At 42.5% G+C, this 11,854-nt stretch overlaps 1 protein-coding gene across 1 annotated transcript; it reads left to right on the top strand.

Moving 5' to 3' along the window:
* The first annotated feature begins 1,875 nt into the window (after nt 1-1,875).
* thbs1b (thrombospondin 1b) lies at nt 1,876-10,884 on the top strand. Its single transcript, XM_061270551.1, has 23 exons — nt 1,876-2,100; nt 2,187-2,269; nt 2,387-2,946; nt 3,216-3,291; nt 3,473-3,550; nt 3,618-3,727; nt 3,797-3,922; nt 4,197-4,293; nt 5,000-5,173; nt 5,240-5,416; nt 5,501-5,674; nt 5,744-5,871; nt 6,281-6,433; nt 6,505-6,723; nt 6,785-6,892; nt 7,194-7,353; nt 7,413-7,531; nt 7,991-8,225; nt 8,289-8,516; nt 8,577-8,848; nt 8,925-9,022; nt 9,090-9,229; nt 9,307-10,884. Exons 2-23 carry the CDS (start codon nt 2,206-2,208, stop codon nt 9,312-9,314), a joined length of 3,504 nt encoding a protein of 1,167 aa, XP_061126535.1. The 5' UTR covers nt 1,876-2,100; nt 2,187-2,205; the 3' UTR covers nt 9,315-10,884.
* The last annotated feature ends 970 nt before the right edge of the window (nt 10,885-11,854 follow it).

Here is an 11,854-nt window from a genome sequence, read left to right as displayed (position 1 = left end):
CCGTTCTAATTTCTTTAGCCCACAAATGCTAATTGAAAAGCACAGATAGCAAATTAGAATAATTTAATATAAAAATGTATTTGGGAAATGCTTTTGATGACATCCTGATGTTCCCATATATGAAGATTGACAACAGGGAGCAATGTCAATGTCTGATGAGGGAGCCCCCTCCCTGGTTGGAGGCTCTATTGAACCGTCAGTTGCTCACTCATGCACTAAATAGATCCTGAAAGGTCCTCTCACTCACAACCTCCTAACCTGGTGACCATGACAGGGTCACCAGGGATCTTCTTAGACATGTTGTTAATGCAACAAGACAACAGTGATGTCATTAGAAAATGGTTCGGGGCTCTTGCACGGTTCCAAGAATTATGTTTCATAAAGATCAAATATTTCTCCGACTGATTACGAAGGAGTCTTTGCATTGCGTGACTCAACTGGCCATATGGTATGAAGAAAAATGCTCCCTTGATATTTATGAATGTGTATGTGGCAGGTGACCTTTCTATATCTCCAAATAAGGTCAGCTGACAACAGTTTATTGCCGGGTCACCCCAGTTTGTGTTGGTTTATCCAAGGAATGTACGCAGAGCTGTAAAAGGATTGCCGCTGTTTGAAATTCTCAATAAATTATATTCATGTCAAAAGAAAAACAAAATTTGGGGTTCTTAAAGTGTCCGATGTGCGTGTACGTTGTAATTTATTGGGTTCATAAAAGTTCTTTGTATTTAAAGAAGCAGTGATACATTTTATGGTTTTCATTCTTTCAAGTCAATAAATTTTAGCCTCAATTTAACCTGACCATTGATTTTTTTTTTTTTTTACATCACTTGGCCTTTTGTCAAAGCTTCAAGTTTTACGGCAATATTGCATGCAAAGCCAATGATTGTTTTTAATGTTTAAAAAAAAATCTAAAATGGAAACAAGTTTTTCTTTTTAATGCAAACTCACAAATTAAATCAAAACAACCTCTGGGCATATGTTTGGGAACACCATCATGTCTATTTCCTCTGGAATGTAAATGACATTGTCCATGGAAGCCTATAAAAAGAAGCTGGTGCGCCGTGACCTGATAATAGACTGAAGATACATTCCTAGACATATTCAAGAGTTGCAGAGTCAGCCCGTTGCATTTCATGTCTCTTGCAAAAAGTATCATGCCGAGTCATGAGTGCATTTAAGTGCATGCGCAACGTTCAGGCGCTTTAATGCGCACCTTGTGCACCATAATCTTTTTTGATGTGACGTGTGGATAGATTACTCACTCAGTCGTTTCATTTCTTTCAAGTTGTCAACAAGCGGTGAAAATCTCTCAGTTGTCATTCAGTACACTTAATCGAAGAGTACACTCGTGCCCTGCACTTTAGTTTGCACCCAGACACCTCAATTTAACCATTACCTCAGGTTACTGTGTTTTGTCGACTCCTGGCGGTTCAAAACGGAACTGCATGCATTTATTGCTGTCCAGTTAATCTTACCTGTTTGTGATCAGTTTTCTATATACGGCCTGCAAATCACAACACCCTGGTTTTATCAATCAGGCATAATAAAAATTAATATTTAATTTTGGAATATAACTTAATAGCTTAATCAGGCATAATTAAAATCAAGATTTAATGTTAGAATATAACTAAATACCACATACTTAGATTAATTGAATGAGTGCAACTGCAGGCACAATAATGTAAACACATGGATAAAACACTTAAATAGCATTTTTAGTTATGGGAATTTGTAATGAAGCTCTCTCTCTCTCCCCCTCTCTCACTCTCTCTCTCCCCGATGGATGATAAACTCGACCCTTCTTTTCTCACCCCTGATTGGACGAGGCCACTTGTTGGGAATGGCATTAAACTATTTAAATAGCACTTTGTCCCCCTTCAGCTTATAAGGGGCTTTTTATTGCGACTGATCACATTCAGGGCTCTTTTTTCTCCATAAAATGTTTCAATGTTGCTGATGTCCAGTGGACCTTTTGTCTTATTTCCCCCCAAAATATTAGGCCTACATACCAATTCCTAAGGATTATTTCCGGATTTTTATTATTTTTGTAATTTCCCCCTCTAATTTTTATCGATTCTTTGGATTTTTTCTAAACAGGTGAGTTAATATTTGATTGGATAGAACAGTGTTTGCATGAACTTTGATAGTAAATTTATCATTTTATTTGATTATTTTTGTCCTAGGTAGTTAAGTTGTCTCATCATGAAGCTGACGGGGATATTTTTGTTATTGATGCTTTGGATTTGTGAAGCGGCCAGAATAGCAGGTGATCCATTTGAACTTGAAATTTATTACTTGATGTTTGTTAGGAGTTTTTTTTCCTGTTATAAAGAAAAGCAAATAATAAATATATTGAGCGCAATTTCAAATTATACAATCACAGAGAGTGGAGAAGACAACAGCGTGTACGACTTGTTCGAGTTGGTCCAAGTCCCTAAGAAGAACCACGGAGTGAATCAGGTGAAAGGAGACGATCCGTACAGCCCCGCCTACAAGATCCTCAACCCGGACCTGATCCCCCCGGTCCCCGAGCGCGCCCTCCGGGACCTGATCGACTCCATCCACGCCGAGAGGGGCTTCCTCTTGCTGCTCAACTTCAAGCAAGCCAAACGCACCCGGGGTAGCCTCCTGACCATAGAGAAGAAGGACGGTTCCGGTCCAGTATTTGAAATCGTGTCCAATGGGAAGGCGAATACTTTGGACATTGTTTTCTCCACCGAGAAGAAGCAGCATTTGGTCTCCATCGAAGATGCGGATCTCGCCACTGGCCACTGGAAGAACATCACGCTGTTTGTGCAGGAGGACCGGGCTCAACTTTACGCAGGATGCGAGGAGGTCAACAACGCCGAGCTGGACGCGCCGATCCAGAGCATCCTGTCCCAGGAGACGCCTGCAAGTGCGCAACTCAGGATCGGGAAAGGAGCCGTGAAGGATCGGTTCATGGTGAATACGACACACTAAAAAACGAGAAAAGAGTTAAGAAATGTACTTTTGCGCTGTCTTATCCACGTGCGTAAAAGTGTTCCAAGTGCGCAAAAATACGCATACGGACGGAATTTATCCTCGTGTGATAATGCATGCATGAAAAGTAGGCTAAAAAAAAAAAAGCGTCCCATAAATATGCAAACGAGACTATAATGATTGATAAATAAAAATTGATGAATGCAGTTGCGCAACATTTGATAGCTTAACTTCCACTCTCGTGTTTGCAGGGGATCCTTCAAAACGTGCGCTTCGTTTTTGGAACAAGCTTGGACGCCATCCTCCGCAACAAGGGATGCCAGAGTTGTGAGTAATTTATCACCAGTATGTTTATCCTCCCTCTCGCCTCCTGTCTTCTTTATGTCAGACTCAACGCTATCATTTGCCCTAATATAATATTTGGCTGCATTAAAAACGATTCCCCGGGGTGTCCTTAGCTGTGTAATGAAAATAAATCATCACGCTTGTGGTTTTGCTCTACCTCCAGCGCCAGATTCAATGATCATCGAGAATCTTAATGGCTCCTCAGCTATCAGGACGGAGTACACCGGTCATAAAACCAAAGGTGAGGAATCTCTCACGTGGATACTAAAAATGAAGGAAACATGATTTTTTTTTTTCCTGTCTTGAAGATCTGCAGATGGTCTGTGGCTTCTCCTGTGAGGACCTGGTCAGCATGTTCAAGGAGCTTAAGGGTCTTGGTGTGGTGGTGAAGGAGCTGTCCATTGAGCTCCGCAAACTGGTGAGCAGGAAACACATTAGCAAAATAAGCTTTTAATTGTGCTTTTTATTCAATATGTTTCTCTTACAGACAAATGAGAACAAGCTGATTAAAACTCGCATCGGCATTCATAGCGGAGTCTGCATCCACAACGGCATCGTGCACAAAAATGGAGACGAGTGGACCGTCGACGACTGCACCGAGTGCACTTGTCAGGTATGCCATCTTAAACCAGTTTCTTTTTATGAGTGGGTTTGGCTTCCTTCCCACCAGTAGAGGGACTGGTCCCAGCAGGGGTCTACATTTGCAGACGCACACCTGGATTTTATTCTAGCATGCCAGACTTGGGGAATTATTCCAAGAGGATTTTGTTGCACGGAAATGGGTCATAATCACTCGGTTATGCAACAAGACTTCATTGTCCCTTTCGTGACATTTAAAAAAAAAACTTTGCGGTGCAAAACATAACCAACAATTGTTTTTATTGCAGAACTCGGCAACAGTGTGTCGCAAGATCTCATGTCCCCTAATTCCGTGTGCTAACGCAACTGTTCCAGATGGAGAGTGTTGCCCACGCTGTGGAACACGTAAGTATTTTTTCATCCATATTTATATTCAAAACGAATTTAAGGATCATAAATATAATTTGAAATACCTCAGCAAACGTTTAGAATTTTATTTTATTTTTTTAATAATGCAACAATTTATTTCCTATACTTATTTCGGTAAATACAAACAAACCATGATAGGCTCCACTGTACATTTTAATTACAGCTGCACAAACATGCCTTGCAGTACTATAAATGCTGTGTCAGCTAAAATCTGGAAGGGGTAGTCATCGAGACACAGCTCTAGTCATTCCCTAAAGAAATTCTGTGTAATTTCCCATATAAAAACCACAAATATTTCCCCCACATGTAAAGCTTTCTGTTCAAGTATGTTAATTTTAGAGATGACTTAAGTGCGCTCATGTTGGAAAAAATAAAAGGGGTACTTATGTGTTTGGAACATTGCTGCTTTGTGTTCCAAAAACATCTTTGAATTCTTAAAGTTGAGATGGCTGCAATTTAACCAAATTGCTTCAAGTGGGGGGGGAAAGAAAATTGACCGTTTGGTAAAGACCTCATCCACATGATGTTAGTCATACCTGTGCCGAAAAACCAGAATAAACATTTATGTGGATCTCGGCCACTAGATTTTCTATGCTCATTTAAGCTTGAGGGTGTTCTGTTGGGGGATGCCACATTCTCTGCTACCTCTTTCATTGTGTCTTGCCGTCTCCCTCCTTCTCAGCGAGCGACTATGCAGAGGACGGCTGGTCGCCGTGGTCTGAATGGACCCATTGTTCCGTGTCATGTGGGCGGGGCATCCAGCAGCGTGGACGATCTTGTGATCGTATCAATAATAACTGCGAGGGCACCTCCGTCCAGACTCGGGATTGCTACCTCCAGGAGTGTGATAAGCGCTGTAAGTTGGACCCGAAATGCGATACCAACTTTGCTTTCTAATATCTGCTTTTTCTTGGATGCTCAGTTAAGCAGGATGGAAGCTGGAGCCATTGGTCACCGTGGTCCTCGTGCTCGGTTACCTGCGGGGCCGGTGTCATCACTCGAATCCGTCTCTGCAATTCCCCAACCCCCCAACTTGGAGGCAAGGACTGCGTGGGAGAAGGTCGCCAAACGGAAAAGTGTCAAAAGTCTTCATGCCCGAGTCGGTTTCGAATCTCCTCGTACTTGTAAGCTCATTTCTCCGACAACAAAAGCAAATCGAACCTTTCTTCCTTGGGTTCATCAGTTAACGGCAACTGGGGACCCTGGTCGCCGTGGGATACGTGCACCGTTACATGTGGAGGCGGAGCGCAAATTCGTAAACGTCTATGCAATGACCCCGCGCCACAATACAACGGCAAAGACTGCGTTGGTGACGGGAAAGAAACTCAGACGTGCAACAAGCAAACATGTCCAATTGGTGAGGAACTGGATCTTTAGACCAAAACATACCCAGTTATACGTACCCAACGTTGAGCTTTGTTTCCAGATGGATGCCTATCAAATCCTTGTTTCGCTGGGGCCAAGTGCACCAGTTACCCTGACGGCTCCTGGAAGTGTGGAAAATGTCCCGTCGGTTATACCGGCAATGGAATCAAATGTAAAGACCTTGATGAGGTAAACATTTCACCAAATACCGTATTTTCCGCACTATAAGGCGCACCGGATTATAAGGCGCACCTTCAATGAATGGCCCATTTTAAAACTTTGTCCATATATAAAGCGCACCGGATTATAAAGCGGATAGATTAAATAACTCAACAATGCTCAAACGCTAATGCAATCACAATATAGTAACACTCGAAATAGTGAAACAATATATCAATAACTCAACATTGCATCACACAACACACAAAAAACATGTATAGCTTACTTTAATAAATTAGTCCTCATCCACAAATCCATATTAGTCCATATATAAGGCGCACCGGACTATAAGGCGCACTTGCCTTATAGTGCGGAAAATACGGTACTTGTTAGCTGGTTGCATCTGCTGTCACTTATATTTCAACAATCAACAAAACAGTGCAAGGAAGTTCCCGATGCTTGCTTCGAGTTCAACGGTGTGCACCGCTGTGAGAACACAAATCCCGGCTACAATTGTCTTCCCTGCCCACCGCGTTACTCAGGACCTCAACCATTCGGTAAAGGTGTGGAGCAAGCTGCTGCTACCAAACAGGTACGTACAAAAAAAATAAAAATCAACAGGACGTGGATTTCGACTTTACAACCATGACTCTTTTTTTACAGGTATGCTCTCCTCGAAACCCATGCCTGGATGGAAGCCACAACTGTAACAAGCACGCACGCTGTAACTACCTCGGGCATTTCTCGGAACCGATGTTCCGATGCGAGTGCAAACCAGGCTATGCTGGCAATGGACACATATGTGGAGAAGACACCGATCTGGACGGTTGGCCCAATGCTGACTTGGTTTGTGTGGAGAATGCCACCTACCACTGCAAAAAGGTAAGTCGAAAGTTAGGAAACCATATTTTTCCATAAGTGGCTGATCGTTCTGTGAATCCAGGACAACTGCCCCAACCTGCCCAACTCCGGACAAGAAGATTACGATAAGGACGGCATTGGAGATGCTTGTGACATCGATGATGACAACGATGGCATTCCTGATGACAGAGTGAGTAGCGGCGCAACTGACTACGGTTTTTATGTTCATCATTCATGTGCAATGGATAGAAGGCGGGGCTCGGAGGGGAAAGCAAATGTTTTCCTTGGCCAAAAACTCAAATTCTATCACCGAGGTACGAGTCTGAAGGGACTCGACTGTGCGCAAATTCCAAGTGACCTAAAAATAAAGCACCTTTTCATTCCATGGACCTCCTCCCTTCTAAATAGATGCACTCAGTCAGTCTGAAGGCAGATGGCGAGAACCTGCACCTGAATACATAGCCATAAAAACATCTCTATCACCCACACAGGACAACTGTCCGTTCATCTTCAACCCGAGGCAGTACGACTACGACCGCGACGACGTCGGCGATCGTTGTGACAACTGCCCTTATAATAGCAACCCCGACCAAACCGACACGGACACCAACGGAGAAGGAGACGCCTGCGCCGTGGACATAGATGGAGACGGTAAGGAACGTCTAATCCAAGCGGGATTTTCGGAATAACGCTTTCTGTTCATTCTCCAGGTATACTTAACGAAAAGGACAACTGTCCCTATGTGTACAACGTGGACCAGAGAGACACAGATTTGGACGGGGTGGGAGATATGTGCGATAACTGCCCTCTGGAACATAATCCCGATCAGGTATGTGTGGACTCCTCCTTCCTCTTTTCCTTCCAGCTCACCTAGCAACAACAATAAAAATTCTTTCGTCTTAGCTCAGCATGCTTTGGATTGCGAGAGATTCACACGCCAGACAGGGTGAGAGTTTGGAAAAAGAGAGCGAGATGGTCACGTAGAGCTTAAGGGCACATCCGTTCAAAAGGGCGTGGTGGGAGTCGGGGGTCTTTTCAATGGGCCATTGATGTTAAAAAAAAAAAGAGGCCCTCAGCGGGATATCATAGCTCAATGCACCTGTGCTATGCTACACTGGGAAGAAGGAATGCAACGGACAAGGGTGCTTGAAAATTTCCACTTTTAGGAATTTTAAAAGGCAAGTCTAGACATGGAGTAAAAACGCAATTTACCCAAATTATCCTCAAGCAGAAATTTTGAAGACATATTTTTTATCCTAATCTCTCATTCGATCATTTTCCATTTCAGGTGGATTCAGATGATGATCGTGTGGGAGATAAGTGTGACAGCAACCAGGATATTGATGAGGACGGACACCAGAACAATCTGGACAACTGCCCGTACATCCCCAATTCTAATCAGGCTGATCACGACAAGGACGGCAAAGGAGATGCGTGTGACCACGACGACGACAACGACGGCATCCCGGATGATAAGGACAATTGCAGACTGGCACATAATCCCGACCAACTTGACTCAGATGGTGAGGACGATGAAATTGGGGATTGACATCGAATCTGCATACCCAATCGTTTTCTTTTTGCAGGTGATGGCCGTGGAGATGCGTGTAAAGACGATTTTGACCAAGACAACGTTCCAGACATCTACGACGTGTGTCCAGAGAACTTTGACATTAGCGAGACAGATTTCCGCAAATTCCAAATGGTTCCTCTAGACCCTAAAGGCACTTCCCAGATCGATCCCAACTGGGTGGTTCGTCACCAGGGTAAAGAACTCGTTCAAACCGTCAACTGTGACCCTGGAATTGCCGTTGGTAAGTCGAAATATTGTTATGATTCATTAAATGTTCTCTAACTTGAGTCTTTTTTTGTAGGATACCATGAGTTCAATGCCGTGGACTTCAGTGGGACCTTCTTCATCAACACCGAGAGGGATGATGACTATGCCGGCTTTGTGTTTGGTTACCAGTCGAGCTCCAGGTTCTATGTGGTCATGTGGAAGCAGATCACTCAGACCTACTGGTCCAACAAACCCACAAAAGCCCAAGGCTACTCTGGCTTGTCAATCAAAGTGGTCAATTCCACCACTGGCCCAGGAGAACATCTCAGGAATGCCCTGTGGCATACCGGAAATACCCCAGGACAGGTAGAGTGTTCATTCTCGTGACTGATGATGTCTTCATGAGGATTAGAAGATCAATAATTATTTTTGCCTGCTTTAGGTCCGCACCCTCTGGCATGACCCTAAGAATGTCGGATGGAAAGATTACACCGCCTACAGATGGCATCTGATCCACAGACCAAGAACGGGCCTTATCAGGTGGGCAGATGAACAAATTGAAGGTCGGATGGATTTGATCATTGCTCACCAACATCTTCCCACTCAGGGTTGTCATGTACGAAGGAAAGAAGATCATGGCAGATTCTGGTAGCATCTATGACAAAACATATGCCGGCGGCAGGCTAGGTCTTTTTGTCTTCTCCCAGGAGATGGTTTACTTCTCAGACCTCAAGTATGAGTGTAGAGGTAAGGACTTTGGTCTCCTATAATTATTCAGTGGAACCTCCAAGTCATACTTCATTTTTCTTTCTTTCTTTTCACAGATGGATAAAGGCAAAGCGCTAGATGTTCTGAGGAATGCACCTTTTAGTAGTATGAACTATTTTTTTATTCTCTCATTAAATCCAGGGACTGAATTATCTCCACAATGCTTTCTTGTGCAATGCGTGCAAGGGCATGTAGGCGGCCTTCGGGGTAACGTGAAGCCGCTTTGGGCCCAAAACCAAATGGCTGAGTACCGTTTGAGGATCAGAGTGCCCTTCTCCTCCACCCTTCCGCGAGAGTGGGGAAAGCTGGAGAGAAAAAGGAAAATATTCCCCTCCCTCCCACCTTTGCCTGTAGGACACCGGCACCTTTCTGTCCCAGCTCTCCTTACTTTCTGAAAGACCTCATTCATTTCTGTGCGACTCGAGCTCCCCGTAGACAACTATGCACTTCCAAACTTTTTTTCTTTTTTTTTTAAACATCCTCTCAGCTTTTTCTCTTCAGCCTTCCTCACCTTCTCACCCTCCAGATGGACATCCCAAAGAAAAGACTGAGTATATATATATTCCATTTGCTTTACCAGGTTGCACAGATACTTTTGGAGGACTCAGATGATGGCAGCAGTAACATTTTCGGAATCTGTTGTAGTGTTTGCGTTCATGCCTAAGACTCCATGAAAACCCAAGAAAAGGAGAAATGTTATCCAAAAATCAACGCAGTACAATATGCAAAATGGAATTATGTCGGTCCTGAATTGTTTAACAACTCTCAGGTAAAATGAGCATCTTGTAAAAAAAGAAAAAAAAAAGAAAAAATAGTCTGCATTCCCTCCATCATGTCAATAACAAGACTTTCATCTTTTGAGGTTTGAATTTGGTATGATGTAAATACATGTAATTTATTGACTCTTGCCTACAGTGTAGGCAAAAAAAAATACTTTGAAAAAGTACAAAATCTATCTGATAAACTAAGAAAATTAGGAGTCATCAGGTTTCAGAAACTGGATGTGTTGCTCTTATCAAATCCAAATTCGCAAATAATTCTGTTTTGGTTTTGATACAACTATTTAGCATGTAGCGAGACTAATTAAATGATGTACAAATATTACCTCATGTAGTTGATCAACAAACATTTATTTTTCCTTGAAAGAATTGTAAAGTGAAAAACAACCAGCTCCCAAAACGACCCCAGCAAGAATGCCAGTAAAATGGGAGATTTCTTCTTCTTCTTTTTAATTCAAGAATATTTTTGCTTTATCGTATCTGTCCAGTGCTGTTTTTAGCAGATAAATTATTGTTGTTTTGTTCTTAGCAGTTTGTAAGAGGTCAATGAGCGTGTGTAGATAAATGCTATTTAAATAATTTATCGGGATTTGTTGCCGTACAAAAGGGCACCGATCCATCTGTATAAACGGTTTGCACACTGAGGTGAGGATGTTGTATTTGTTACCATTTTTATTTTGGGGGGAGGGAGGGAGGGGTGTGGGTTTTGTTTATCTATATTATCATTATTTTTGTACAATTAGTTTTGCTTGTCTGTAAACATGTTTAGTTGTAAAAATGCTCCGATGCTGTTTTTTTTTTTTAATTCATGATTATTTTGTAACGTACTTCAAGATAATAAATAGTTAAAAGTCTCATGATGGTGTTGTATGCTTTTTTTTGTTGAAGTCGTGTTGGTAAGACCCAGATAGAATTGCATCGTCAAGTCTCGAGGTGATGAAGGCCACATGAGGAATTTAACATCCACTTCTGCACTTTAACTTCAGCGAACCAGGTGAGCACGTTCGACAAGACTGATCTTGTGCTTCGGGATGGCCAAGGTCAAACTATTGCAAGTTCATTGTCACAAGTGCCGTCCAAGGGATCCGTAATGGCCGCTGCAGTTCTCACACAGGTGTGTTTACTTTTGCACCATTTAAGGCTTCAATAGAAGAGAGAAGAGACCCTTGAACTTTATCATGCCTGTGTAACCTTGAAAGTCGAACACAATCTGTTGTCACGGAAAATATTTTTTTTCCCAAAAAGCTTTACATGCAATCAAGGTTGTAATAGTGACAGTTTTGCAAAAATAAAAAAAAACATAAATCAAAACTAAATTTATCTGAAAAAAAATTTGCAAATCATGCCCCATATTTTTTGCTTGATGGCGAGAATTTAAAAAGAGTGTACTATTTTGCAACCTTCCGGTCCACACACCCAAACACCTTAAATAATGACAGAGCCGAGTTGCGAAAGACCCACCCAATTACCGCCAAGGTTCTTTGATATTCCTTTAAAAAGACCCCCCCCGCCCTCTCGTCAACGAACGATCAGCCTTGAAGTGTTGGACCAAAGTGCTGATGAATGGAACAGAAGTCTTATTTAGCGTCTCTAATTCTCACAAAGAAGTGGACGGACTGCGGAGCTACCGGACTGACCTCAAACTGCCTGTGTGTTGTGTTAAGAGGAGGACCACCACCAAATACCACCACCACCTTTGCACATGAAGGGACACCACCTGAATATACAGAATTTGACACTCAGATAATATGAAGTTGCTGAAAATAAACCTGGATTTTTTTTTTTCGGCCTTACCTGTTCTTATTTGGGTCTAAAAGATGTGATA

This window comes from Syngnathus typhle, linkage group LG22, assembly GCF_033458585.1.
Source record: "Syngnathus typhle isolate RoL2023-S1 ecotype Sweden linkage group LG22, RoL_Styp_1.0, whole genome shotgun sequence".
NCBI lineage: Eukaryota > Metazoa > Chordata > Actinopteri > Syngnathiformes > Syngnathidae > Syngnathus > Syngnathus typhle.
Note: the sequence above shows the minus strand (reverse complement) of the source record. Positions and strands in the feature narration are given on the sequence as shown.